Raw genomic sequence first — 27,508 nt, 5'->3', positions numbered from 1 at the left:
GACCATGACATTCTGATCTCCAATTAACCACCAAGGCTGGAAATGAGCTGTGGCTTAAAGAGGTAGAACACTAGCCTATGCTTAAAGCTCAGGGACAGTGCCTAGCTCCTGAGTTCAAGCCCTGAGACTAGCACCAAAATAGATAGATAGATAGATAGATAGATAGATAGATAGATAGATAGATAGATAGATAGATTAGCATGTTAAAGAAACTTGAACGTGAGATCAGATTTGCAGTTGTTAAAAACATACATTGTGGGGCTGGGAAGGTGGCTCAGTGGTAGAGTGCTTGCCTCGCCTGCATGAGGCCTTGGGTTCAATTCCTCAGCACCACATAAGCAGAAAAAGCCAGAAGTGGCACTGTGGCTCAAGTGGTAGGGTGCTAACCTTGAGCTGAAGAGCTGAGGGACAGCGCCCAGGCCCAGAGTTCAGGCCCCACGACCGACCAAATGAAAGGAAACATACTGTGCACGCACCATGGGCCTCACTGAAATTTAAGCTGATTTAAATATTTAGTCTCACTTTTTTTTTTTTTTTTGGTAGGTCACGGGGCTTGAACTCTGGGCCTGGGCGCTGTCCCTGCGCTCTTCAGCTCAAGGCAAGTGCTCTACCGCTTGAGCCACAGCACCATTTCTAGTTTTCTAGTGGTTTATTGGAGATAAGAGTCTCACAGAGTTTCCTGCCCGGGCTGGCTTTGAACCGCGATCCTCAGATCTCAGCCTCCTGAGGAGCTAGGATGACAGGCAGGAGCCACTGGTGCCTGGCTTTGAGTATCACTTTTTTTTAACAGGTTTACTGTTTAGTCACACAATTGGTTTTGCAAGTGAATCTCAGCAGCCTTTTCATTAGCAAGTGAGTAGTAAGGGGCCCACCGCCAGGCCACCCTGGTCAGCGCTGGCCACGCCCTTCCCCTGTGCCCAGTCCGGATCCACTTGCGTGTCAGCCTCGTTGGTGCCGTGAGGTCTGTGAAACCCGGAAACTGAGTTTCCCTGGAGCAGCCTGGACACAGGCACTTGAAGGAGGCAGGGGAGGCTCCGCGTGCCTTCCCCAAATCTCATCCTGTGTGTTTTCATCTGCGTCCGTGGAAAAGTGTCCTCATGCGTCCTTCGTGGGTTTCCCTGCTGGTCTAGCAGAAGTGCAGGTCCCACTATGGAACCGGGGGGGCGGGGCATGGGACGTGGGGCGGCCCTGGGACCCAGCCTCCGCCTGCTGGGGGGAAGGGGGTATGAAAGGTGGGGTGGCCCTGAGATCCCAGCCTCCACCTGGGGGCTCTGCCCAGATCTCCAGCTCATCATAGTTAGTGTCAGAGCTGAGCTGACCTGGCGGCCTGGGGGTGGAAAACCCCATTCTGGTGTCAGAAATGACCTGCGTGTGCACACGACCAAGCATATCCCAAGAGTTCCCTGCTCAAGAGCTCTACCACTTGAGCTGCAGCGCCACTTCTGGTTTTCTGGTGGTTAATTGGAGATAAAGAGCCTCATGAACTTTCCTGCCCGGGCTGGCTTTGAACTGGGATCCTCAGATCTCAGCCTTCTGAGTAGCTAGGATTACAGGTGTGAGCCACCAGTGCCTGACTTCACTACCTTTCTCATACTTTTTTGGTTGTTGTGGGTTGTGGGGCTTGAACTCTGGACTTGGGTGCTGTCCCAGAGCTCTTCAGCTCAAGGAGAGCACTCTACTGCTTGCGCCACAGTGCCACTTCCCGTTTTCGAGTGGTTTATTGGAGGTAAGAGTCTCTTGGACTTTACTGCCCGGGCTGGCCTTGAACCGTGTTCCTCAGATCTCAGCCTCCTGAGTAGCTAGGATGACAGGTGTGAGCCACCAGTGCCCGGCCTCACTCCTACCTTTTTGCCTGGACTGGCCTTGAACCAGGTAGCTGGGATTATAGGCATGAGCCTCTGTACTCAGCAAGGTGTCGAGTTTCTTAGGTGTGTTTTTGTTTTGTTTTGTTTTGTTTTGCCTTTGTCTGTGCAGGGCTAATGGCTTCAGCACATTGTGTCAGTCTGCCTGTCCTTTATTGAACTGCCTTTGTAATTTACCACAAAGCCCTGGCTCTCTTCTGCTACACAGTCTGAACTTCTACAGCTGTACAGTAGATCACAAGACCACAGAGCAATTCAAGCCCCTCCCCGTATTTCAGTTTTTAAAAACAATTCTTGACTGGGTATCTCTATGGTTTTAATGCTGGTGCTGGAGCTTGATCTCCGGCTCTCTCTGCTCTCACTTGGCACTTCGGGTCAGGGTTTACACTCTCGCATTTGAACCCTAGCTTTTTGGTGGTCAATAAGAATCTCATGATCCCAGCCTCCTGAATAGCTAGGATCACCAGCACCCGCCAGATCTCACACTTTTTTCTTTTTCTTTTGCCAGTCCTGGGGCTTGAACTCAGGGTCCAGGCACTATCTCCAAGCTTCTTTTTACTCAATGCTAGCGCTCTACCACTTGAATCACAGTGCCACTTCTGGCCTTTTCTTTCTTTTTTTTTTTTTTGGGGGGGGGTCCGGTCGTGGGGCCTGAACTCTGGGCCTGGGCACTGTCCCTCAGCTCTTCAGCTCAAGGCTAGTGCTCTACCACTGAGCCACCTTCCCAGCCCCACTTCTGGCCTTTTCTGTTTATATGGGCCCAAGGAATTGAACCCAGGACTTCATGCATGCTAGGTAAGCACTTTGTCACCAAGCCACATTCCTGGCCCAGATCTCAGATGTCTGAGAAGCGATGATGATAGGCATGAGCCGCCTGTGCCCAGCTTCTTTTTTGTTTGTTTAAGACTGTCTTCTGTGTAGCCAGACTGGCCTTCCCCCGCCTTCCCCTTCTCTGCCTCCCAAACGTTGGCATGCGCCGCCGTGCCTGGCATTCTTTTTATTCTGTTTTGGGGGGAGGCAACCCCGGGTCCTGAACCCAGGCTGGACGTGTCCTTCCGGAGCCACAGCTCCCCCCTTGCTTTTGGCTGGAGCACTGGGGATAAGCATCTCAAGGGCTCTCCTGCTGAGCTGGGCTCTGGGCCTGGATTCAGAGGCTTGCAGCGGGAGTCCCCGGCGCCCGGCCTCTCTTGACAGTGGTTTTAGCTTTTCCCTCTCTTTACAGTGGTTTTAGCCCAGGTGCCTGTGTCTGTCCGAGGTCGGCGTAAGCTTGGCAGCCGCTGGCCCGGTAGTGGCTCTGCCTCCTCCCGGTGTGGCCGTGGGCGGGTTCCAGGGCCGGCAGCGTCCTGGCTGACGGGTCACAGCTCCTGCTATTGTCCTGGTCCTGGCCAGTGGTCCGCACTGCCACTCCTGTCTGCCTCGCGTCCTTCTTCATCTTTCTGTCCCAGCACAGCTGAGCCTGGCCGGGGCCATGCTTCCTTCCAGAGGCTGCCTCCCTCTCTCCTGATGGTCCTCCTGCTTCCAGGTAAGACCTTGGCTCTAAGCTGCCCATTTGCTGCTTTCTGTAGATAGCTTGCTCTGAGCCCCGCGTGGGTGGTGCCGGTGTGGGGTCAGGGTGGTGAGGAACACTTCAGCACCTGGAGTCCAGACCCCAGTGCCGCCACCAAGAAGGGCGGCCCAGACCCCAGCGCTGCCACCACCAAGGACCTGGACAGCGCTCGGCCGCGTGCGCGCACAGAAGGGAGTTTGTCTGAGTGTTGCGGGTCCCGAAGAATGGCGCTGTAAGGCCTCATGGTGACAGCTTTAAACCTCTTCCTTTGGTGCTGGAATGGAGCTCTGGGCTTTGTGTATGACCAGTTCACTTTGCGGTCATGAAGTTCGGTCATACACTGATACTGTTTAGGTTCCGTGTGCGTGCATGTGTGCATGTGTGTGCATGTACGTGCATGCGTGTGCATGCGCGCATGGGTCCAAGCACCGCCCCTTCACTTTTCTCACTCCATTTCCGGCTTTTGGCTGGATAGTTGGAGATGCTTTTCTGCCTGGGCTGGTTTTGAACTGTCGTTCTTAGAACTCAGCCTCCTGAGCAGTCCCAGTGCCTGGCTCTGCTCCTCAGGCGACACCTCTGTCCTGTGTGTCTCCGGCACACTCTCCAGTGGTGGCATGTGGCCTTGGGCTGGCTGCGGGGCCGCTTGGCAGTGTTTTGCAGCTGAGTGAAGCCTGGGGTGCTTAGAGTCACCTGGTGCCTCATCTGCTCAGCCCCGAGCAGGGAGGAGCCCCAGTGCATGTGGCATCCATCCTCTGTCTGGGCCTGCCTTCTCAATGTAGAAAGCAGCCGGGAGCCGGTGGCTCACACCTGCCAGCTACGCAGGAAGCTGAGCTCTGAGGATGGCCAGCTGGTACTAATTGCCTGACCAGGCAAGAAAGTCCGTGAGACTTTTTTGTTTGTCGGTCATGGGGCTTGAACTCTTGGCCTAGGTGCTGTCCATGAACTCTTCAGCTCAAGGAGAGCAAGCGCTCTACCACTTGAGCCACAGCGCCACTTCTGGTTTTCTGGTGGTTAATTGGAGATAACAGTCTCATGGACTTTGCTGTCCGGCTGACTTTGAACTGAGATCCTCAGATCTCAGCTTCCTGAGTAGCTAGGATTACAGGTGTGAGCCATCAGGGTCCGGCTTTGTGAGACTTTTATCTCCAATTAACTACCTAAAAACCAGAAATAGAGCTGTGGTTCAAAGTGATAGAGCAGGGCTGGGAAGGTGGCTCAGTGGTAGAGCGCTTGCCTTGCATGCATGAGGCCCTGGGTTCGATTCCTCAGCACCACATAAGCAAAAAAGAAAAAAAACTGGAAGTGGCGCTGTGGCTCAAGTGGTAGAGCGCTAGCCTTGAGCTGAAGAGCTGAGGGACAATGCCCAGGCCCAGAGTTCAGGCCCCATGACTGGAAAAAAAAAAAAAAAAGTGATAGAGCACCTTTGAGCAACAAAGCTCAGAGACAGCAGCCAGGCCCTGAGCCCAAGCTCTATGACGAACCTCAAAAAAAAAGTGGTAACACAGGAAGGAGGAGGGGACAGAAGGTGTTCTCAAGGAGTGTGAAGGAGGCGTGGTGTCCTGGGGGGGTGAAGGAGGCGTGGTGTCCTGGGGGGGTGAAGGAGGCCTGGTGTTCTCCTGGGGTGAAGGAGGCGTGGTGTCCTGGGGGGGTGAAGGAGGCGTGGTGTCCTGGGGGTGTGAAGGAGGCGTGGTGTTCTCCAGGGGTGAAGGAGGCGTGGTGTCCTGGGGGGGGTGAAGGAGGCGTGGTGTCCTGGGGGGGGTGAAGGAGGCGAGGTTGAGGTTGGCAACGGCTTTCTGTGTCCCCCTGGGGTGTGGAGGAGCAAGGGAACTGCCCGGCTGTGGAGGAAGTCCTTGGATCCGTGGTGATTGTGTGGCCTGTGCTGGCGAGCAGACGGGATGTGCAGGAAGAGAGGAGGACTTAGCCACGCACCACGAGCAGGGCTGCTGGCTTGGCGGGAGGCAGCTTTGGTGGCTCCATTCTGGCCATATCTTCTTTGGGTGCTGTCGTGCTGGTGTGTGGAGCCTGCGACCTTGCCCCTTGCTGGGTGGTGGTCCCTACAGTTGAGCTAAGCTGTCTGTCTGTGTTTTTCCAAGTGCTGTGCGGAAATCTGCCCTGTTCAGTGTCTGCCATTGGCGTCTGTGACCGCTGACCTTGTCTCGGCTCTGGACAGAGGACTGGCCTCCACCCGGAGCCCTGCCTGCCCTTGCCTCTCAGTTTATACCACACTCCCTTCCTTCAGCTCCTAAGTGGAGACTGGCCAGGCTCAGTCTCGGGGCCTTCTCCTTCGTGGGAGCCCAGCCGGGCCCACGACCGTCCGTGTCCGTCGTCTGTCCGTCCGTCCGTCTGTCCGTCCGTTGTCTGTCCGTCCGCGTGGGTAGAACCCGGCACCTGGGGCTCGGCTGTAGAGTGGTGCTCTGTTCACTGGCTGGGGCTCAGCCCCAGTGGCGCGGTGGTGTGGACACGTGCGTGAAGAAGGGTGCGAGGCTCCCGCCCTCCCCCCTCTCTCCCTTCCCAAAGCGCAGTTGTCTGTCCTTTCCTGTGTCCCGTCCCGCCTGTGACACCTGCCTGGCTCTGGGTCCCCTCCCTTGGTCTTGCTTCTTGTCCTAACAAGGAACCAGCCACGTTTGGAGCTTTGGCTGCGGGTAGCAGGTGCCGCTGGTGGGAATGGGCCAGGCATTGGCGGCGGAGGCGCCGTGGTCCGCGGCCGCACTTCCCCCTCGTCTCGCTCTCCGGAGTTCCCTCACACAGCAGTTCTGTACTGGCAGCACAGAAGAGCTGCTGGTGCCGTTCTCTCTCAGTGCAGACTTTTCTAGAATTATAATTTCTTGCCAAACCCTGTTTTTGGTTGGTGTGTATGTCTGTGTGTATGCATGCATGTGTGTGCACGTGCGCACACACACACACACACACACACACACATCAGCAGTACATCTTGAACTTGGAGCCATACTTGCTTGGCACTTTGGCTCACTGCTGGTGTGTTACTACTTTACCACACCTCTGTTTCTAGCTTTTTGCTGGTTAATTAAAGATAAGACTGTCTCAGATCAGTCTTTCCTAGGTGGCTTTAAACAATGATTCTCAGACCTCAGCCTGCTGAATAGCTAGGATTAGAGGACTGGCAGTTGGCTTCATTTTTGCTTTTTTTTTTTGGTATCTTGGTAAGCAGCTAGGTTTGTAAGGACCTCTATATGACAGCGCCTGGGCGCTGTCCTTCAGCTCTTCAGCTCAAGGCTAGTGCTCTATCACTTGAGCCACAGCACCACTTCTGGCTTTTTCTGCTTATATGGTGCTGAGGAATCAAACCCAGGGCCTCATGCATGCAAGGCAAGCACTTTACCACTGAGCCACCTTCCCAGCCCCTCATTTTTGCTTTTTTTTGTACTAATTTCTATATTTGCTTTTCTTCAGCTTATTTCATTTCTAGCTCTTTTGAGTTAAACTCTTAGTTCACCCCTTTTCTTTGACAAATTCTACTCTGTGTACGTGTGTGCGTGCACACATGTGTACTGGTGCTTGAGCTCAGGGCTAGGACACTGTCCCTAGCTAGTTAGGAGAAATTCCCAAACTTCCAAGTGAATGAAGGTATTTCCTTTGTTTATACCTTCACCTTTTTCCAGTCTCATTGTGCTGTGATCATAGTATTTGATTCTTTACCTTTGCCATACTTGGCATTTAAACTTTTCTTTAGCTGGGTGTCAGTGGTTCACACCTGTTAATCCCAGCACCTCAGGAGGCTGAGATCTGAGGATTGTGGTTCAACGCTAGCCAGGGCAGGAAAGTCCACGAGACTTATCTCCAGCAAACTTCCGGAAAACTGGAAGGGGCTCTGGCTCAAGTGGTAGAGTGATAGCCTTGAGCTGAAGAGCTGAGGGACAGCGCCCAGGCCCAGAATTAAAGCCCCACAACCGACAAAAAAAAAAAAACAAAAACAAAACTTTTCTGTCATAGTGTGGAGTCATGTGCGTGTAGACTTGCAGCGTGGAGCCGTGTGGGTGTAGACTGTCACTTCGTGGAGTTGTGTGGGTATATGTAGGCTGTCTCAGCGTGGAGCTGTGTGGGTGTTGACTGTCACAGTGGGGAGTTATGTGCATGTAAAGTGTTGCACATGGAGCTCTGTACAGGTAGACTTTGCACGTGGAGCTCAGCATGCAGGTAGACTGTTAACATGCAAGGCTCAGCGTACAGGTCGGCTGTTACACGCAGGGCTCAGCATGCAGGTAGACTGTTAGCATGCAAGGCTCAGCGTACAGGTAGACTGACGTAGTGTGGAGCTCAGCGTACAGGTCGGCTGACGTAGTGTGGAGCTCAGCGTACAGGTCGGCTGTTACACGCAGGGCTCAGTGTACAGGTAGACTGTTGCACATGGAGCTCAGTGTACAGGCAGACTGTCACACACACAGAGCTCAGTGTACAGGTAGACTGTCACACACACAGAGCTCAGCGTACAGGTAGACTGTCACACACAGAGCTCAGCGTACAGGTAGACTGTCACACACACAGAGCTCAGCGTACAGGTAGACTGTCACACACACAGAGCTCAGCGTACAGGTAGACTGTCACACACACAGAGCTCAGCGTACAGGTAGACTGTCACACACAGAGCTCAGCGTACAGGTAGACTGTCACACACACAGAGCTCAGCGTACAGGTAGACTGTCACACACACAGAGCTCAGCGTACAGGTAGACTGTCACACACACAGCTCAGCGTACAGGTAGACTGTCACACACACAGAGCTCAGTGTACAGGTAGACTGTCACACACACAGAGCTCAGCGTACAGGTAGACTGTCACACACACAGAGCTCAGTGTACAGGTAGACTGTCACACACACAGAGCTCAGTGTACAGGTAGACTGTCACACACACAGAGCTCAGTGTACAGGTAGACTGTCACACACACAGAGCTCAGCGTACAGGTAGACTGTTGCACATGGAGCTCGGTGTACAGGTAGACTGTCACACACGCAGGGCTCAGCGTACAGGTAGACTGTTGCACATGGAGCTCGGTGTACAGGTAGACTGTCACACACACAGAGCTCAGTGTACAGGTAGACTGTCACACACACAGAGCTCAGCGTACAGGTAGACTGTCACACACACAGAGCTCAGTGTACAGGTAGACTGTCACACACACAGAGCTCAGTGTACAGGTAAACTGTTGCACATGGAGCTCAGCGTACAGGTAGACTGTCACACACACAGAGCTCAGTGTACAGGTAGACTGTTGCACATGGAGCTCAGCGTACAGGTAGACTGTCACACAAACAGAGCTCAGTGTACAGGTAGACTGTCACACACGCAGGGCTCAGTGTACAGGTAGACTGTTGCACATGGAGCTCAGCGTACAGGTAGACTGTCACACACACAGAGCTCAGTGTACAGGTAGACTGTCACACACAGAGCTCAGTGTACAGGTAGACTGTCACACACACAGAGCTCAGTGTACAGGTAGACTGTCACACACACAGAGCTCAGTGTACAGGTAGACTGTTGCACATGGAGCTCGGTGTACAGGTAGACTGTCACACACACAGAGCTCAGTGTACAGGTAAACGGTTGTAGTGTGTAGTGTGGCGCTCAGCATAGAGGTAGGCTGTTGCCTGTGGGCTCAGCGTACAGGCAGACTGTTGGATGCTGAGCTCAGTGTACAGGCAGACTATTACACGCAAGGCTCAGTGTACAGGCAGACTGTTGCTCACGGAGCTCAGCATACAGGTAGACTGTTGTAATGTGGAGCTCAGTGTACAGGTAGACTGTCATAGTGTGGAGTTGTGTACAGGTTGACTGTTGCACATGGAGCTCAGTGTACACCTGCAGGTTTGTGTTTACTCAGTCTTATTTGGCTTTTCTCAGCTGAGTTATTTGAAACGCATCTGTTTTCCCTCAGATTGATGTGCTGTGACTTCTGCTTCAGGTTTACCTGTCTGGCTGGGTTTCTGGCTCAGTTCTTTTTTTTTAGTTGGCTTTTAGCCATGTGGATGGAGTTCCATAGCAGCTGAGGGCTGGGTCTGGAGCAGGGTCACACTGCTCTCCGAGCACCCTTCACACCCTGCTTTTGGAGACATGCAGCACTGAAGGTGTGAGGGAAACAAACCAACCAGCACCCCCCCCCCCCCAGCCTGGGTCCTTAAATATCTTTGAGGTAGAAATAGGCTATATTCAAAGCAGTTTGAAAATCACTTTGGTCTTTATTTCCTTTGGATGAGATGAGCGTGTACATTATTTCTTACCCAGATGCGTTGCTTTCTTTATTACACTTAGGCATCAGTGTCTTTCTGGCGGGATTTCTCACTCATCAACTATGGAGATGGAACACGAAAAGATGAGCGTGAGCAAGGAGTTGAGTCCGGACTCGGCCTTCTGCTGCGCGGCGTGCCATGGGGATGAGACCTGGAGCCCCAGCCACCCGCTCCGGGGCCGGGCCAAGTCTCGGAGCCTGTCTGCCTCGCCTGCCCCGGGCAGCACCAAGGAATTCAGGTGGGCGGGCCCTCCTCCCCGTGCTGGGGGTGACTAGTTAGGACTGGCACCAAGAGTTCTTCCGGGCAGCCTATGGCAGTGCATGTCAGCTGTGCTTAGGGAGAGCCTGGCGCAGAAGATGGGCTGGGTCCTGGGGCCAGGCTGGCTTGGGGACACGTGCCAGACACGGCACAGCACCCCCCTTGTGTTCTGTGAGGTTTTCCTGGGACCAGCAGCTGAATTGACCCCAGGGCCCTGACCACACCTGTGACATGCAAGGCAGACTGCTGGCTAGAAGCAGTCTGGCTGGAATGGTGGCTCGGTGGTAAAGTGCTCGCCTAGCACGCATGAAGCCCTGGGTCCATTCCTCATGTGCCACTGTGGCACATGTGGCACTGTGGCTCAAGTGGTAGAGCTAGACTTGAGCAAAAGAAGCTCAGGGACAGTGCCCAGGCCCTGAGTTCAAGCCTCAGGACTGGCAAATAAAAAAAGCATGCTGTGTCTTCCATGAGGTAAGACAACCTGCAGAGCCCCACGGGAGGGGGGGAGCTCTGCTCATTCCTAGAGACGGCCCTGGGGCTGTGGGACCTGCTTGGACCCTGGTGGCCAGCACCGTGGCCCTGATGGGCAGGCTCGTCACAGATCACTTCTCCTGCGTGTGCTTCTGGACAGAACTGCCTTGGGGCCCACCAAGAAGTGCAGGGAACTCTGAACCTTCTAAGAGCGGGACTGAGCCAGGTGCTGGTGGCTCACGCCCGTTATCCTAACCACTCAGGAGGCTGAGATCCAAGGGTCATAGTTGGAAGCCAGCCCAGGCAGGCAGGAAAGTCCGTGAGACTCTTAGCTCCAGTTAGCCAACAGAAAACCCAGAAGTGGTGCTGTGGCTCAAGTGGTAGAGTGCTAGCCTTGAGCAAAAGAGCTGAGGGACAGCGCCCAGGCCTCGAGCCCCACAGCCAACAAAAAAACAAAAACGTGGGCCTGAGCCAAGGGCATGGTGAGCACGGAGCAGCAGCTGCCCCTACAGGGGAGAGCTTGCTCTTGTTGCCTGTGCCCAGAGGACACAGATGGAGACTGTTCGCCTAGAGATGCATTCTGTTCTGCAGGCTCCAAACCGCCTTTCTGCCAAGCCTCTCGTTGCTGTTGTTGGTGGTGGTGGTGGTCATGGTGGTCATGGGGCCTGAACTCTGAGCCTGGGTGCTGTCCCTCAGCTCTTCAGCTCAAGGCGAGCACTCTACCATTTGAGCCACAGCGCCACTTCCGGTTTTCTGCTGGTTTATTGGAGATAAGAGTCTCATAGAGCGCCGGGCGCTGGTGGCTCACGCCTGTAATCCTAGCTACTCAGGAGGCTGAGATCTGAGGATCGCGGTTCAAAGCCAGCCCGGGCAGGAGAGACCGTGAGACTCCTATCTCCAATAAACCACCAGAAAACTGGAAGTGGCGCTGTAGCTCAAGTGGTAGAGCGCTCGCCTTGAGCTGAAGAGCTGAGGGACAGCGCCCAGGCCCAGAGTTCAAGCCCCACGGCCGACAAAAAAAAAAAAAAGAGTCTCATAGACTTTCATGCTGGGGTGGGGTCTGAACCGAGATGCCCAGATCTCAGCCTCCTGAGTAGCTTCCTCCTGCCTTTTGGAGGTAAGCTTGCCGTCGCTTGTTTGCTGACTCATGAAGAACACTGGGCTCAGATGGACTGTGTGGCCCTGGGGAGGGCAGCGTGGGGGGGAGGGCAGCGTGGGGGGGAGGGCAGCGTGGGGGGGAGGGCAGCGTGGGGGGGAGGGCAGCGTGGGGGGGAGGGAGGAGGGCAGCTGGGTGGCTGCCTTGGCTCTTGCGGGAGCCCTGGACTCCCATGAAAGAAGCTATGGTCACTTTCCACTCAATGGAAAGATTGGTTCAGAGTGAGCCCTGCATTCCTTGGTAATGTAGTAGCACACACATTAGTTTCTCAGTTGTTAAAATACATATTATTTAAGCACATCTTTTAAGATTTTGCTCATCTTTTTGTGTATGGGGTACCAGGGCCTCCTGCAGGTAGATGACCACTCCGCCACCGAGCCTCATTCCCAGACCTGAAGTCTGTATCTTATTAACATCTTCCTTATGGATATGTGGGATTTCCAGTGAACATTTCTGGTAGAATTTTAATTTTTATTTATTTATTTATTTTATTTATTTTTGGGTCTGGTTGTGGGGCCTGAACTCTGGGCCTGGGCGCTGTCCCTCAGCTCTTCAGCTCAAGGCTAGCGCTCTACCACTTGAGCCACAGCACCACTTCTGGCTTTTTCTTTTTGCTTATGTGGTGCTGAGGAATCGAACCCAGGGCCTCAGGCATGCAAGGCAAGCGCTCTACCACTGAGCCACCTTCCCAGCCCCTTCTGGTAGAATTTTAATCTGCATTATTTTGAGACCTGTCCAAGTTCCTAATTCCTGATTAAAGGCCCAGAGCCCAGTGGAAGACGTTGCAAGCCCAAGACGACGCAAGTCCGCATGCTACTGGTTCAGAGGCATTGTCCGCAGTGTGCACGGTTGCCACTGCCTCTCCTAGCTACCAGCTGGGGTCAGTGGAGCCCCGGCCAGGCAGGTTCTCCAGCTGCGCCACGAGTGTGCCGTGATGGAGCAGGTGGCCCTGTGTCTTTTGGGGTCTGGTGACCTGGATGTGCCTCTCGCCGTGCTGACTGTAGCCCCCTTCCCGCAGGCGGACGCGCTCTCTGCACGGGCCCAGCCCGGTGACCACGTTTGGACCAAAGGCCTGTGTGCTGCAGAACCCCCAGACCATCATGTGAGTTCCACCCCTGGGGCTCGGTCCAGGGGCAGGGTGGTGCGAGGGCCCCGGGTCCGTCCTGGGGCAGGTGCAGGGGCTGATGAGCGGTGCAAAGCGCTTCTTCTGGGTCCTTCTGAAGGAAGCCTTGAGAGAAGCTTTGAACTGTCCCTAGCGGATCCCATGCGGCTCCACGTGGCTCAGAAGCAGGGACAGTGGGCGTGGGCACACGCCTGTAGTGCCGGTGCTCAGGAGGCGGAGGCAGGGGAGTCCGTGTGGGTAACGTGGAGGCCAGCCTCAGCTACGCAGTGAGACACTGCAGACACGCACGCACCCACAACATATGGAGCGCGGAGCACAGCCAGCGGTGGTGGCCGCAGGACGCGAGGGCGCTGGCAGGGCCACGTGGCTGCACCCCGCCCTGCGCTGCGGCCGTCCAGGGCAGTGCGGCTGCACCCCGCCCTGCGCTGCGGCCGTCCAGGGCCGCGCGGCTGCACCCCGTCCTGCACTGCGGCCGTCCAGAGCCACGCGGCTGCACCCCGCCCTGCGCTGCGGCCGTCCAGCGCTTCCGCCTTCTGGGAGTTTGGCTTGTCCCGGCTTCGCTGCTTCATTGTTAATAGCACAGACACAGTGATGGGCTTTCTTCTCAACCTGATTTTAACTGCTTGAAAGAGCTCCTTCTTGTTGGTTGTATGTGATGTGTGTGTTGGATGTATGTGGTATGCGTAATATGTGTGTGCTGTGTGTGCCGTGTGTTGTATATGTGTGGTGTGTGGTATGTTGTGTGTGTATGTATCTACACGAATATATTGTATGTGGTGTATATATAGAGTGAGTATGCGTGTGATACGTGGTGTGCGTGTATATATATTTATACACACACATATAGAAAGAGAATGTGGCATTATTTATATTGTGTGTGGGATGTGCTTCCTGTGCTGTGTGTGCGTGTATATATTCATACTGTATGAGTGTGGAGATGGAGTCCAGGCCTCACACGTGCCAGGCAGGCCTGCTGTCTGGCAGCATCGGCCAGCATGCCTTGCAGCCCGCCACGCACCATAACGGCCCAGGGAGAACGCAGTGGATCATTTGACCACAGTCTTGCTCACCAGTCACTTCCCATCATCAACTTCTTTTTAGAATTTGTTGACTCCAGAAATGCAGGTGTTCTCTTAGTGTGTTCTGCATGGTAGTCTAGTTTTTGTTTTTTTTCCCTCTGAGAGGGAATCATTTCAGGATGCTAATATTCGTGCTTTGTTATTTTTGTGTGTGGTTTACTTGTTTGTTTGCCCGTCCTGGGGCTTGAACTCAGGGCCTGGGCACGTCCCTGAGCTTCTTTTGCTCAAGGCTAGCACTCTACCACTTGAGCCACAGCGCCACTTCCAGCTTTTTTTTTTTTTTTTTTGGTTGGTCATGGGGCTTGAACTCTGGGCCTGGGCGCTGTCCCTCAGCTCTTCAGCTCAAGGTGAGCACTCTACCACTTGAGCTACAGCACCACTTCCGGTTTTCTGGTGGTTCATTGGAGATAAGAGTCTCATGGACTTTCCTGCCCGGGCTGGCTTTGAACTGTGATCCTCAGATCTCAGCCTCCTGAGTAGCTAGGATTACAGGCGTGAGCCACCGGCACCCAGCTTCACTTCCAGCTTTTTCTGTGTATGTGGTAATGAGGAACAGAACCCAGGGCTTCATGCAGGCTGGCCAAGCAATCTGCCACTGAGTCACCTATCCAGACCCCAGTCACCTGTCCAGACTCTGAATTTAATATACTAGACTTCACTTTGTCACATTTTACGCCTTGAACTGTTAGTTGTGCTGCTTCCCCAGAGAGATCTACACTGTTGGTTCTCTGGAGGTTGGACACCCTAATGTCCCACTCTCTCCTGCTAGGGCCAGTCACGTGAAGGAGCCATGTGTCCAGGGTGGCCATGTTTGTGCTTGTCAGATGGAAAGATCCACCTGAGAGGGAAGCTCCTCTCCAAAGCAGGCACTGCATGTTGTGAGGGCCAAGATTCCTAGCCAGGCCGGCCTCCTGGGGTAGAGACCCAGCCCCAGGCCGTGACCCAGGCCATGACCCTGTGCGTCACAGGAGGGCGGGCAGAGGATAGCAGCATGACCACTATGAGACCTGGCCTGTGTTCAGGCCCTCAGAGCGGTGTCCGCCCCACCATTAGGTCTCGAGGACCTCAGCTGAGCCAAAGAAACATAGGGTGCCCGTGGGGATGAGGAGCTGAGCGGTGCCCTGACCTGTGTATTGCTGCTGCCAGATGTGGGTTGGGGGAGGGGGTCCTGACCATTTGCCCCAGAAGTTTCAACTTCACTTTCCTGTCTGGGCAGCCTTGAGTGTCAGCTCCTTGTGCCAGGCCAGGGCTGCTTGCAGGTGTTGGTGTTGCCTTGTGCACCCAGTGCCCAGGGCCCTCCTCTGCCCCGAGCGCAGGGCAGCTCGGCACTGGTCCTGAGGCCAGACAGCCCCCAGGAGGGCCCAGTCCGCTATGGTCCGTGTCCAGCTCGGGACAGCCGTGCCAGCGGCTCGTCTGCGCCCGGCCGTGCCGGGCTGGCTGGAGCCCAGCAGCTCCCTATCGCTCAGGAGCTCCTTCGCGGGCTCCATAGGAGGAGCTGCGCTTCCTTCTCGGGCTGAGATGTGGCCATGAGCCTGTGCGTTTGTTGGTTACTGGCCGCGTCGGTGGCTAGATGTCCCTGAGCAGCACGGCAGGTCAGTTGGAGCTGGCCCTGCCCCCTCAGCCCTGCACCTGCAGCCTGAGGGCTGGAAGGGCCAGACCCCTCCTCCATGGTGGCCCAAGAGGAAGTTGAGGAACTGGTTTGTGGTCACAGGAGAGGCTGGCACCTAGGCCTTGTAGAAGATAAGTGGTGGTGGCTCTGCTTAGCTGCATCTGCAGGCCGCGCCTTGGACTGGGCCGGCCTAGAGCAGCCTTGATGTGTGGCTGGCAGGCGGCTGGGCGTGCTGTGTGCGGTGGGGTCTGCTTGGGCACCGGGCTGTGGACACCCACGCTCGTGGGTTCAGGCTGTGACTGCCTTTCACCTGCCGCCCTTTCACCTATGGGTGGCTTGGGAGCTCTGCCCAATGGGCGGGCCCTGGCCTGGCATGGCTCAGCTCCGACGGCACAGCCAGGGCTCTGGGCTGCCCAGGGCCGGGCTGCAGAGCTGGGGAGCCTAGGGCGCGGCAGAGCAGGGCGGTGGCGCTGGGCTTTGGCTGCTGAGGTCAGCCTGGTATTTTCAAGTAAGCAGTCAGACAGAAGAGGGTCATATGTGGCCGTAGGAAACCTTATTTTCAGGTCCTTAAGTTTGGGAAGCTCTTTTGACTTAGTTGTTTCTGAAAGACTTGTAAGTCTTCTAAGAAATGTTCCGCTTTCAATTTTGCGGGTGCGAAGCTAGTCGTGTAATGCGGGATTGGGAGCATGTCAGCGGGCAGAGCTGCGTGCATGCCTGCTAGCGACGTGGGCGGGGATGCTGTCTCCTAGAAGTGGAGGCCTTGGAGCCGTGGGCCTGGCACAGCGGGCTCAGAAGGGGTGCCATGAGCGGGACCTCGCTTCCCACAAGGGCCTGGAACTGGTGAGTGGTGTCTGGGGCCACCTGGGACGAAGGTGACACTCGGTTGCCATTATTTGTGGCTACCCCTCGGTTTTGAAAGGTGCTTCTCTGCTGGGGGTGCATGCTGACCAGGGAAGTCTTTCTGCAGCTGGGGCTGAGGAGGTCAGTATGGAGCGCTGACCCACTGGCTGGCCAGCCACAGCCACCTTCCAGCAGCTGCCAAGGGCAGGAGGTGGTCCTGGCATGCGTGCAGACGCCCTTTTCGTGGGTGTCTGGGTGTTCTGGCCTGGTGTGCCCCAGGAATCTCAGCAGTGATGGAGACGCGGTCTACTTTTGGAGACCAAGTGTGGACAGTGGGTCTGAGGCTTGAGCTGGTCTGTCACAGGCACCGGAAACGCGAAGCCTTGTGAGCTCAGGAGGATTCACTCTGCCTTTAACCACAGACTTTCACTTGATTTCTCTTATTTCTTTGTGCTGGTACTGGGGCGTGAACTCTGGGCCTGGGCGCTGTCCCTTAGCCTTCTTTGCTCAAGCCTGGCACTCTTGAGCCACAGCTCTACTTCCAGTTTTTTACTGGTTAGTTGGAGATAAGTAAGAGTCTCTTGGATTGGGCTGGGAAGGTGGCTTCGTGGTAGAGCGCTTGCCTTGCATGCATGAGGCCCTGGGTTTGATTCCTCAGCACCACATAAGCAGAAAAAGCCGGAAGTGGGGCTGAGGCTCAAGTGGTAGAGTGCTAGCCTTGAGCTGAAGAGCTGAGGGACAGCGCCCAGGCCCAGAGTTCAGGCCTCATGACCGGAAAAAAAAAAAAAAAAAGTCTCTTGGATTTATCTGTTCAGGCTGCCTTTGCATGAAGATCGACCTGGGTGCTGGTGGCTCACACCATGAAAGCCATGGTTTGAAGGCAGCCCAGGCAGGAGCGTCCATGAGATTGTCTTCTCTCCAGTTAACCACGAGGCAACTGGAAGCGGAGGTGTGGATTGGTGCAGGGGTGTGTGTGCGTGAACACACACGCACGCAGGAAGAGTCCACACAGGCATGCGCACACACATGCACACGTACACGCGCAGTGCACAGGGGTTTGGAGTGGTGAGCTGTGCTCAGGGAGGTGTGTACAGTGTAGCCAGTGTCCTGAAGAATTGTGGGACCAGACACCCTCTGGTCAAGGTGTCGGCCTGGACTTCTCCTCTTGGCTCTGTATGTGGTCTCTGTTCCCATGGCTATCATTAAGAAGCTGAGCGCGGCCTCAGTGGTTCATCCATCACGGTGAGTGGCAGGTGTGGGTAGCAGAATGCACAAGGAGATATGGTCGGAGTCCTGCAAATGTCACAGGCCAGACAGGGCTGCCTCCTTCAAGCCTCCGGCAGCTGAGGGTGCTGCCCCCTGCTTGTTCTCCTGCGGGGCTTCTCTACCGTCTGTGAGTGGGCACCGGACCATCCAGGGGCACCGCCGGGTGTCTGTGTCTGTGAGTGGGCACCGGACCATCCAGGGGCACCGCCGGGTGTCTGTGTCTGTGAGTGGGCACCGGGCCATCCAGGGGCACCGCCGGGTGTCTGTGTCTGTGAGTGGGCACCGGGCCATCCAGGGGCACCGCCGGGTGTCTGTGTCTGTGAGTGGGCACCGGACCATCCAGGGGCACCGCCGGGTGTCCGTGTCTGTGAGTGGGCACCGGACCATCCAGGGGCACCGCCGGGTGTCCGTGTCTGTGAGTGGGCACCGGACCATCCAGGGGTACCGCCGGGTGTCCGTGTCTGTGAGTGGGCACCGGGCCATCCAGGGGGCACCGCTGGCTGTCCGTGCCCCTCTCGCCGAGGGAGGAGGGCTGCGGTTGTATGCTGTCCTCTCCTCCCCAAAGGCATATCCAGGACCCTGGGAGCCAGCGGTTGACGTGGAACAAGTCCCCCAAGAGCGTGCTTGTCATCAAGAAGATTCGGGACGCCAGCTTGCTGCAGCCCTTTAAGGAGCTCTGCGTGTACCTCATGGAGGCAAGTTGGTGGCCTGCCGCCGCCGCGTGCTCAGGGTGAAGGGCTGCCTGTGGGGAGCCTGACCTCAGAGCCTCCTGGGTTGCCCCAGGTCTCTCAGGAGCCCTTTGCAGCAGTCCTTGCTAACAGCCCAGCTCCACAGGCTGGGTAAGGTTCATTTTGGCTCCCAGTTCTGGAAGGTCAAGGTCAAGGGGCCATCTGGTGATGGCCATCTTGCTGGCAGTCCTAAGCACCACCTGGCGAGACACAGGATCTGGCTAGGCACCTAGGGCTCACGGCTGTAACCCTAGACACTCAGGAGGCTGAGCTCCGAGAGTCTTGGTTCAAAGTCAGCTAGGGCAAGAAAGTTTTGAGACTCTTATCTCCAATTAATGACCAAAAGGCTGAAAGTGGAGGTCTGGTTCAAAGGGTAGAGCACTACCAGCCTTGAGTTAGAAAAGCTTAGGAACAGTGTCCAGACCCTGAGTTCAAGCCCAGGACTGACACATTAAAAAAAGGAGGAGAGGGCTGGGAAGGTGGCTCAGTGGTAGAGCGCTTGCCTCGCATGCATGAGGCCCTGGGTTCGATTCCTCAGCACCACATAAGCAGAAAAAGTCGGAAGTGGTGCTGTGGCTCAAGTGCTCTTCAGCTCAAGAGCTGAGCGCTCTTGAGCTGAAGAGCTGAGGGACTCTGCTTAGGCCCACAGTTCAGGCCCCATGACTGACCCCCAAAAAAGGTGAGACAGGCTCTCTGTGTATGTGAGCACATGCAGGGTTTCTTTCCATAAAGCCTCCGTGATTGGAGTGTGGGGCTCCCCCCAAGGCCTTGCTTCCCAGGCCCCACTCTGAACACGCGGTCAGAGCGCATTCCCACCCTCTCACGGCACGGTGGGGTCACAGGCAAGCAGTCCGATCACAGCCAGCAGGTTAGAAATCTGTCTTGAGGTCCAGAGGCCTGGAAGGCCAGAACCTCCTGCCGCACAGCAGTGAGGGGGAGGCTGGAAGGGACCAGGGCCCCAGAGAAAGCCACTGTTCTCCCAGGCTGCCCCTGCAGAGGCCTGGAAGGAGTTCTTTGCAAGGCCCCTGGCCCAGCCGGGCTTGTGGGGGCCACGTGGAGCTCAGTGAGCCATGCTTGCAGGAGAACAACATGATCGTGTATGTGGAGAAGAAAGTGCTGGAAGACCCCGCCATCGCGAGTGATGAGAACTTTGGACCAGTGAAGAAGAAGTTCTGCACTTTCCGAGAAGGTGCGTCTTCAGCTGTGGCCGGAGCAGCCGCCAGTGCTCTGCCCGTGCCTTTGGCGTGCGGCCCGGGAGTGACGGCGTTCTTCTGCCTCCTGACTGCTTTCTAGATTATGACGACATTTCCAACCAGATAGACCTCATCATCTGCCTCGGGGGCGACGGGACCCTGCTCTACGCCTCCTCACTCTTCCAGGTGAGGCAGCGGGGCAGGCGCCTGCGCGCGCGCACGGGCCTCTGCCTGCAGCCGCTCACCAGCGCTGCCCAGCTCTTCTGGACTTGAGTTTGGGGGTTGCGTTTGTTTGTCAGTCACAGGGCTTGAGCTCGGGACCTGGGTGCTGTCTCTGAGCTCTTTTGCTCAAGGCTCGCGCTCTATCATTTTGAGCTACAGTGCCACTTCCAATTTTCTGGTGGTTAATTGGAGATAAGAGTATCTCAAGAACCGGGCACTGGGGGCTCACACCTGTAATCCTAGCTACTCAGGAGGCTGAGATCTGAGGATCACAGTTCAAAGCCAGCCCGGGCAGGAAAGTCCGTGAGACTCTCATCTCCAATAAACCACTAGAAAACCGGAAGTGGTGCTGTGGCTCAAGCAGTAGAGAGCTCGCCTTGAGCTGAAGAGCTGAGGGACAGCGCCCAGGCCCAGAGTTCAAGCCCCACGACCGACAACACCAACAACAAAAAAGTATCACAAGGACTTTCCTGTCCAGGCAGGCTTCAGATCTCAGCCTTCTGAGTAGTTTAGGATTCCAGGTGTGAGCCACCTATACCAGCAGGTCTTTGTGTAGTTCAAGTGCTGGCTGAAGAGCACGTGTGAATGAAGCAGTGAAGAGCTGTGTGCCTGCTTCCTGTGCTGGGGGGAGGAGCTGTGGCCTGGCCCAGCCCACAGAAGGGAGGGTGGGCAAGGGCTGGGCTGGGAGGGGAGCTGGAGGGAGCGGGCACGGTGACTGGCGGCCATCAGAGCCTGTGTACAGGCTGTGACGGCTGCATCCCTCCAGCCCCTCCTCCCTGGGAGGCAGCCTCTTCACTGAGGCCCTCCTGGCCTGGCCCCAGGGGACGCTGGCCAGCGCCCTACACCGCCCTACGCCGGGGCGCTCCCACCCGGGAGCCGCTGGCAGCTCCGGGCTTGTGGGTGGACGGCGACCACTGCCCGCCCTCCCCTCTCCACAGGGCGGTGTGCCTCCAGCCATGGCTTCCCCCCACCCCTCTCCACATGATGGCTTCCCCCCACCCCTCTCCACATGATGGCTTCCCCCCACCCCTCTCCACATGATGGCTTCCCCCTCCCCTCTCCACCAGGCCGTGTGCCTCCAGCCATGGCTTCCCCCTCCCCTCTCCACAGGGCAGTGTGCCTCCAGTCATGGCTTTCCACCTGGGCTCGCTTGGCTTCCTCACCCCATTCAACTTCGAGAACTTCCAGTCCCAAGTCACTCAGGTGATAGAGGGTGAGTTGGAATGTTCGGGAAACATGGAGTTGCATTCCCACTTGGTTGTATTTTCTATTTATTTATTTTTACTTAATGGTGAATGAAGTAACACTTAAAAGTTTGAGGATTTGGCTGGGTGCCCGTGGCTCACGCCTGTCATCCTAGCTACTCAGGAGGCTGAGATCTGAGGATCACGGTTCAAAGTTCAAAGCCAGCCCAGGCAGGAAAGTCTGTGAGACTCTTATCTCGAATAAATCACCAGAAAACTGGAAGTGGCGCTGTGGCTCAAGTGGCAGAGCGCTGGCCTTGAGCTGAAGAGCTGATGCACAGCGCCCAGACTGAGGGGACAAAAGTCAAGATTGAAGGATTTTTAAGTTTTGGGTCTTTTAGATAGTTGTACGAACAGCTTAGTCTTACGAGTCAGGTGTGAGTGCATGTGTTTCGATCACTGTCCCCCCTTCCGTTGTTCTCCCTTACTGCCGGGGGTCAGCAGCCTGGGCTGGAGCCACGCTGTGTGCCCTCGGAAGGGAGGGGCCCGTGGGGCGGGGCGGGCGGGCCCTGCTGACCTCTGGTACCCCAGGGAACGCGGCTGTTGTTCTTCGGAGCCGCCTCAAGGTGAGAGTGGTCAAGGAGCTCCCAGGCAAGAAGGCGGCCTTGCACAACGGGCTCAGCGAGAACGGCCTGCCTGGCGCGGGCACGGGCGCGGAGGCTGGGAAGCAGGCCATGCAGTTCCAGGTCTGTCCTGTGGCCCTGGGGCGGTGCCCGGGGGCGGGGGGGGGACGGACGTAGGGCTGGATGCCAGGGTAGCGCCACAGGTGCCTGTGTGCCCGGTGCTGCTGGCTGACCCTTCTGACCACAGAGGCCCCCTGCTCCCCAGGTCTTGAATGAGGTGGTCATCGACAGAGGCCCTTCCTCGTACCTGTCCAATGTAGACGTCTACCTGGATGGGCACCTCATCACCACGGTGCAGGGTGACGGTAAGGCTGGGGACAGGCTGGGCCCCGAGAGCCCTGTGCAGGACCGAGCGTGACGCCCGCACCCTGTCCCCGCCAGGTGTGATCGTGTCCACCCCGACGGGCAGCACAGCGTACGCAGCGGCAGCCGGGGCCTCCATGGTTCACCCCAACGTGCCCGCCATCATGGTCACGCCCATCTGTCCCCACTCACTGTCATTCCGACCCATCGTGGTCCCTGCAGGGGTGGAGCTGAAGGTCAGAGCCAGTGCCCCTCTGCCTCCTCTGCTTGTGAGCCTCTGGGGGGCAGTGACAGTGGGGCAGTGAGAAGCGCTACTGAGTCCCGGTGTGCCGCCGCCTCAGGCCTGTGAGCCCTGGCCTGGGCCCAGGAGCCTACCCACCTGTCAGGGAGAACCGGCCAGCCCCCCCGGGGCCAGGGCAGGTGGCCCTCGGTGAGGAAGGGCCGCCCGGCTTGCTGGCGCCAGCCCCAGCATCCTCCCCATACTCGGCGGCTCTGGCCCCCCGGGCCAGGCCTGATCGCAGGTGGTACCGTGTGTAGGAAGCTGCTGGCGTGCTAGAGCAAGGCCAGAGCTGCCGGGCCCGGGCCCCGCTCAGCCCAGCCCCCCTTCCCCTCTTGACCCCTCAGATTATGCTGTCACCGGAAGCCAGGAACACGGCCTGGGTGTCCTTTGATGGCCGGAAGAGGCAGGAGATCCGCCACGGAGACAGGTGTGGGGCTGCAGAGCAGGCGTGTCCGCCTCCCCTGTGCCAGGCAAGGCCTCGGGACTGTGGCTGGCCTGTGGCAAGGCCTGGCTGGGGCTGCAGGGGGCACAGGTCAGAGGGTCCCCTGGGTCTGTCACCCTGCTGGACCTGAGTGGGCGTCCTCCGGCATGGCTGTGGCCTGGCCCACCATCCACTCCATGCAGAGCCTGCCGGCCATGCCCCCAAGCCTCTTAGCCTGGCAGGGCCTCCCGGAGGCCTGGGGTGGATGCGGGGACAGGTGACCCCCACACAGGCCTACCAAGTCCCGCCTGGCCCACTATCTCTAAAAGAGATTGGCCCCTCAGGGCTGAGAGAGCTGGGGCCAGCCTGGGAGGAGCGGGCGCCCTGGTGGCTCTGTGCTTACAGGCCTGCGCCCCCCCCCCACCCCCCAGCATCAGCATCACCACCTCCTGCTACCCACTCCCCTCCATCTGCGTCCGCGACCCGGTGAGCGACTGGTTCGAGAGCCTTGCACAGTGTCTGCACTGGAATGTGCGGAAGAAGCAGGCGCACTTCACCGAGGAAGAGGACGGGGACGGGGGCGCGCATGAGGACGGCTAGACGGCCCGGACCAGCCTGGGTCTGCCCCGCCTCCAGGGAAGAGCCTGGGCTGCTTCCGTGTGTTTACGTCTGAGTCGCTCTTCTTTCTGGGCTGGGTGCCAGCCTGCACTGCTCTGGCCGGGGCCCTGCAAGTGCAGGTCAGGAAGCTCCCACCAATCAGTCTATTGAAATTCTGAGGGGTCAGAATGAATTGATCTCCCTTTTGATAATTGAAATAAATGTCTCAGCCAAACTCTTCCTTTAACTGCCATGCTTTTCCCCTGGGCTCTGCATCTTTTCCCCTAAAACTCTGGAGGTAGCCTGCCGAGTTCGCTGCGGGTCAACCGCAGGGTGCACTTGCTTGGCCTGCAGTTTCTGGGGACGGGCGCGGGCTGCGGGGTGGCATGGAGCCTGCCCGGGGCCTCAGCCCCTCGCCAGCCAGCGAAGCGGCCATCCCAACCACATTCCTCACGCAGCGGGTTCTGGGAAGATGTGTAAGTCCTGTTCTGTACTTCTTAGAGACTCTTAAATTTCCTGAAGTGCTTATGTACATATTTTATTGTACGCTTGGGAAGATGTAGAAGGAAGGACGGTCCAGTGTTTACATCATGTCTACCGGGCAGAGGGTCCAGGAGCAGTTTGGTGCTTCCGAGGCCGGGCGGAGACAGCCAGGCCACAGCCCTGCGCCTCTGCCTTCCTGAGCTGTGTGTGCCTCGGCGCCCCATGTCCTGGGCAGTCTGTGATCCGTGGCCGCCTGGCGTGGTCCAACGCAAGGCAGCGCCCTGGCCAGGGGACACGGTGGACATCTGCTTTGAGTTGGTATCTCAACGTTTTGTTTTCACCTGATAAGTTACTCTCATGCCTAGATGGGCCTCCTGAAGGAACGCAGGTGCAGCACCGTGCCCAGCCACCAAGGGCCTCCTGCGGATGGCTGCGCAGCCCAGGCCAGAGCCCGAGCCCTCTTCATATGAGGTGCATGGCACCGTCTTCCCCTGGCATCTGCGGGCCCTAAACAGCGAACGGGCCATCGAGGGGTGCAGGGTGCTGTCGGGCCTGGGGAGCAAAGGTGCGGAATTGGACCTCGTCCAAGGAAGTGGGTGCCGGTGCTGTGCACTGCTGGACGGTCTAGAGCACTTGGGGCTTTGAAGCAAATTCTTAATGTTTCATATTGTTAATATCTTGAAAATTTGTTAATTATTGATGAAAGCCTTATTACTATTTTCAGACCCTTTCAATAAACTTGTTTAAAAAAAAAAAGACTGGGTTGAGTCATTTCGTTCCAGCTCTCTCTGACCAATGTGAGGACTGAAGGGCACTGGGCATGACCTCCCAGCGGGCTCTGGGCTGGCCAGGCCAGGCACCTCCCAAGGGATCGGGCTGGAGCGCAGCCGCCTCTGTGGGCAGGGGCCGGTAGTCCCAGCCCAGACCGGGCAGGGCACCCAGAAAGGGCACTGCCACCAGAGAGGCACAGAGCCTCGGTGCCAGGCCCACCAGATGGCCTGGGGAGCCCAGGGCTGGCCTGGACCCTCAAGCCTTGCCCGCCAGGGACCCAGCCCTAGGCCCAGACTTGATTAGGTCACAGTAGCTGGAAACTGGCAAGTCCTAGCTGGCCCCCAGTGGCTAGGCCCTCGGTGCCGTGGACACAGGCACCAGCCCACCCCGGGTCGAAGCCCATTGTGCAGCCGCCTCTTGGATCAGGCTTCCCAGATCCCCAGTTGCCATGCAGAATCACAGACTGCTGAGATCCACTCATGAAACACAGTTTGGAGCCAGGTGCTGGTGGCTCATGTCTGCAATCCCAGCTACTTAGGAGGCTGGGGACTGAGGACTGCAGTTTGAAGCCAGTCGAAGCAGGAAAGGCTGTGAGTCTCTGGTATCCACTAGACTACAAAACTAGCTTGAACACAAATGCTTCGGGACAGTGCCCACGCCGAGTTCAAGTCCCAGGACCAGCAAAAGAGAAAAAGCATTTTGGGGGCTGGGGAGGTGACTCAGTGGTAGAGTGCTTGCCTTGCATACATGAGATCCTGGGTTCGATTCCTCAGCACTCCATAAGCAGAAAAAGCCAGAAGTGGCACTGTGGCTTAAGTGGTAGAGCGCTTGCCTTGAGCTAAAGAGCTAAGGGACAGCGCCCAGGCCCAGAGTTCAGACCCCACAACTGGCAAAAATAAAAAATAAATAAAAATAAAATTGTGGGAACCCACAAACATGCATGTGGGGCCGTGGAATTCTAGCCCAAAGATGGCCTTTGCCAGATGTGAACCTGTGACTTGGGCCAGAACTATGAACCCAAACCAGATGACCTCTGTAACTTACCCTGACTGTGTCACTGAGTCCTGAGGGGCCAGGCCGGGCAGACCATACCCCCTCCACAAGCCCTTTGCTCAAGTCCTCTGGGAGTCTGCATACCAAGTCCTGCAGCTCCCAGGCTCTGAGGCCTGGAGCCCTGTCCTCCCCTGCTGCCCCAGCCACAGACGCCTCCTAGCCTGAGGATGCCCATGCTCACAGGAGCTCCACTCATTAGGGGTGGCAGGCACCGGAGATCACCGGACTGATAGGACTTAATAACTGGGAGGGGAGGGGGAAGATAGAGAGCTGGAGCCCAGAGACTAGTGGCTCAGCCTGTCATTCCAGCTATTTGAGAAGACAGGTGAGGAGGGCTAGGGTTTGAAGGCAGCCAGGACATCTCAACAAACAATCCAGACATGGCGGTGTGCGCCATGGGCGGTGTCATCCAAGAGACTTCAGAGGCATTGGTGGGAGGATGGCAGACGTAGGCAAAATGTGTGAGACCTTACCAAAAACAAATAATAAAGTCAAAGGGCTGGAGACAGGGCTGGAAGAGCAGAGTACCTGTTTAGCAAGCCAGTCCGGCCAAAGGGCAAGGGCTCCATGGCTCACACCTGCAATCCTAGCTACTCAGGAAGCTGAGACCGGAGGATGGAGGTTCAAGGCCAGCCGGGGCAGAAAAGTCCCTGTGAAACTCTTAGCTTCAATAAACAACTCAAAAACCAGACGTGGTGCTGTGGCTAAGGTGGTAAGAGCACAGGATAGCACCCACCCCAGAAGTCAAGCCCCAGGACTGACAAAAAAAAAAAAAGCCATGGGCTGGGAAGGTGACTCAGTGGTAGAGCGCTTGCCTTGCATGCCTGAGGCCCTGGGTTGGATTCCTCAGCACCACATAAACAGAAAAAGCCGGAAGTGGTGCTGTGGCTCAAGCGCTCGAGCGTTCGCCTTGAGCTGAAGAGCTGAGGGACAGCGCCTAGGACCAGAGTTCAGGTCCACAACCAGCAAAAAAAAAAAAAAAAAAGAAAGAAAGAAAGAAAAAGCCAGAAGTAGCTCTGTGGCTCATGTAGTAGAGCACTAGCCTTGAGCAAAAGAAGCTCAGGGACAGCGCCCAGGCCCAGGACTGACAAAAACAGAAAGAAAAAAAAAAGCTGGGCACCAGTGGCTCATGCCTATAATCCTAGCCATGGAGGAGGCTGAGATCTGAGGATGACAGTTTGAAGCCCCCAGGCAAACAAATCCAGGATGTGGCTCAAAGGGTAGAATGCCAGCCTGAGTGAAAAGCTGAGGGAAAGGAAGAGGCACTGAGTTCAAGCTCTAGTACTATAGCACTCTTGTGTTTGCACGCACACACAGGTACACAGGTACACATGCACATGTGTGTACACAGGCACATGAGTACACACAAAACCATCTGGGTGAGTCTCCCAGCCTGGCCACTCCCTCTGGGGATGTTGGCGGTGGACAAGAAGAACCGGGCAGGCCTATCTCCCCCCACCACGAGGACAGCACGTGATTCCAATCCAGCACACTAGCCTCTGTCTTCTGGGCTCTCTGGAGCCGGGGCTGGGATTGAGCCTGTGGCAGGATGGGACCAGCAGCCTACAAGTCTGGGAGATAATCAGCCCTGTGTGAATTTCTCTTGGCCTTCGGTTTAATCTGGGAAGGGGTCAGAGCCTCCACTCCCCCCGGAGCCTGACCTGAGGGCCGCAGACTGCAGGAGTGTCTTGCACAAGCGCTGTACTGGTTGAGCCTCACCCCAGGACCTTTGGTTTGCATTTAGCTTTTGGGATAGGGTGTCCCTGAGTTTACCCAGCTGGCCTGGGACTCAAGGTAGCACACCACCACGCCTTTACAAAGAAAGGGGAGCGGTGTGTGGGGAGAAGCCCCCTGCGGGGCAGGGGACTCATCTGGGGGCCAGGGGGCTGCGTCCTTGGGGGAGGGCAGCCCCCTCCCCTGGAGAGGCAGCCGCTTTCTTTTGTGTTTTTTGTTGTTGGTGGTGGGTGGTGGTGGTCGTGGGGCCTGAACTCTGGGCCTGGGCGCTGTCCCTCAGCTCTTCAGCTTTGGAGCTCCTGCCTGGGCTGGCTTCGAACCCGGATCCTCAGCGCCCGGCGGTTTTTGTTTTCTTCCTTTTTTTTGTTTTTGTTTTTGGTCGGTCGTGGGTCTTGAACTCTG

At 56.7% G+C, this 27,508-nt stretch overlaps 1 protein-coding gene across 4 annotated transcripts in view; it reads left to right on the top strand.

Annotated features, from left to right (window-relative positions):
• Positions 1-24,304, top strand: part of Nadk (NAD kinase) — a 30,742-nt gene extending 6,438 nt beyond the window's left edge. For 2 of the 4 annotated variants that reach the window (XM_070037102.1, XM_070037100.1), the window contains exons 2-12: positions 9,675-9,890; positions 12,556-12,639; positions 18,020-18,149; positions 19,263-19,371; positions 19,476-19,561; positions 20,708-20,810; positions 21,373-21,527; positions 21,670-21,769; positions 21,846-22,003; positions 22,392-22,517; positions 22,900-24,304. In XM_070037102.1, the coding sequence (XP_069893203.1) occupies positions 9,715-9,890; positions 12,556-12,639; positions 18,020-18,149; positions 19,263-19,371; positions 19,476-19,561; positions 20,708-20,810; positions 21,373-21,527; positions 21,670-21,769; positions 21,846-22,003; positions 22,392-22,517; positions 22,900-23,058 (1,386 nt within the window). In that variant the 5' untranslated portion in view covers positions 9,675-9,714 and the 3' untranslated portion in view covers positions 23,059-24,304. Of the gene's footprint in view, positions 1-3,084; positions 3,385-9,674; positions 9,891-12,555; positions 12,640-18,019; positions 18,150-19,262; positions 19,372-19,475; positions 19,562-20,707; positions 20,811-21,372; positions 21,528-21,669; positions 21,770-21,845; positions 22,004-22,391; positions 22,518-22,899 lie in introns of those variants that run through there. The other 2 variants (XM_070037101.1, XM_070037099.1) reach the window with 2 other exon arrangements.
• Positions 24,305-27,508: the final 3,204 nt, after the last annotated feature.

Source organism: Dipodomys merriami, unplaced genomic scaffold (genome assembly GCF_024711535.1).
Source record: "Dipodomys merriami isolate MVZ:Mamm:240054 unplaced genomic scaffold, mDipMer1.0.p SCAF_28, whole genome shotgun sequence".
NCBI classification, from domain to species: domain Eukaryota; kingdom Metazoa; phylum Chordata; class Mammalia; order Rodentia; family Heteromyidae; genus Dipodomys; species Dipodomys merriami.
This window is presented reverse-complemented; position numbering and strand designations above follow the sequence as displayed.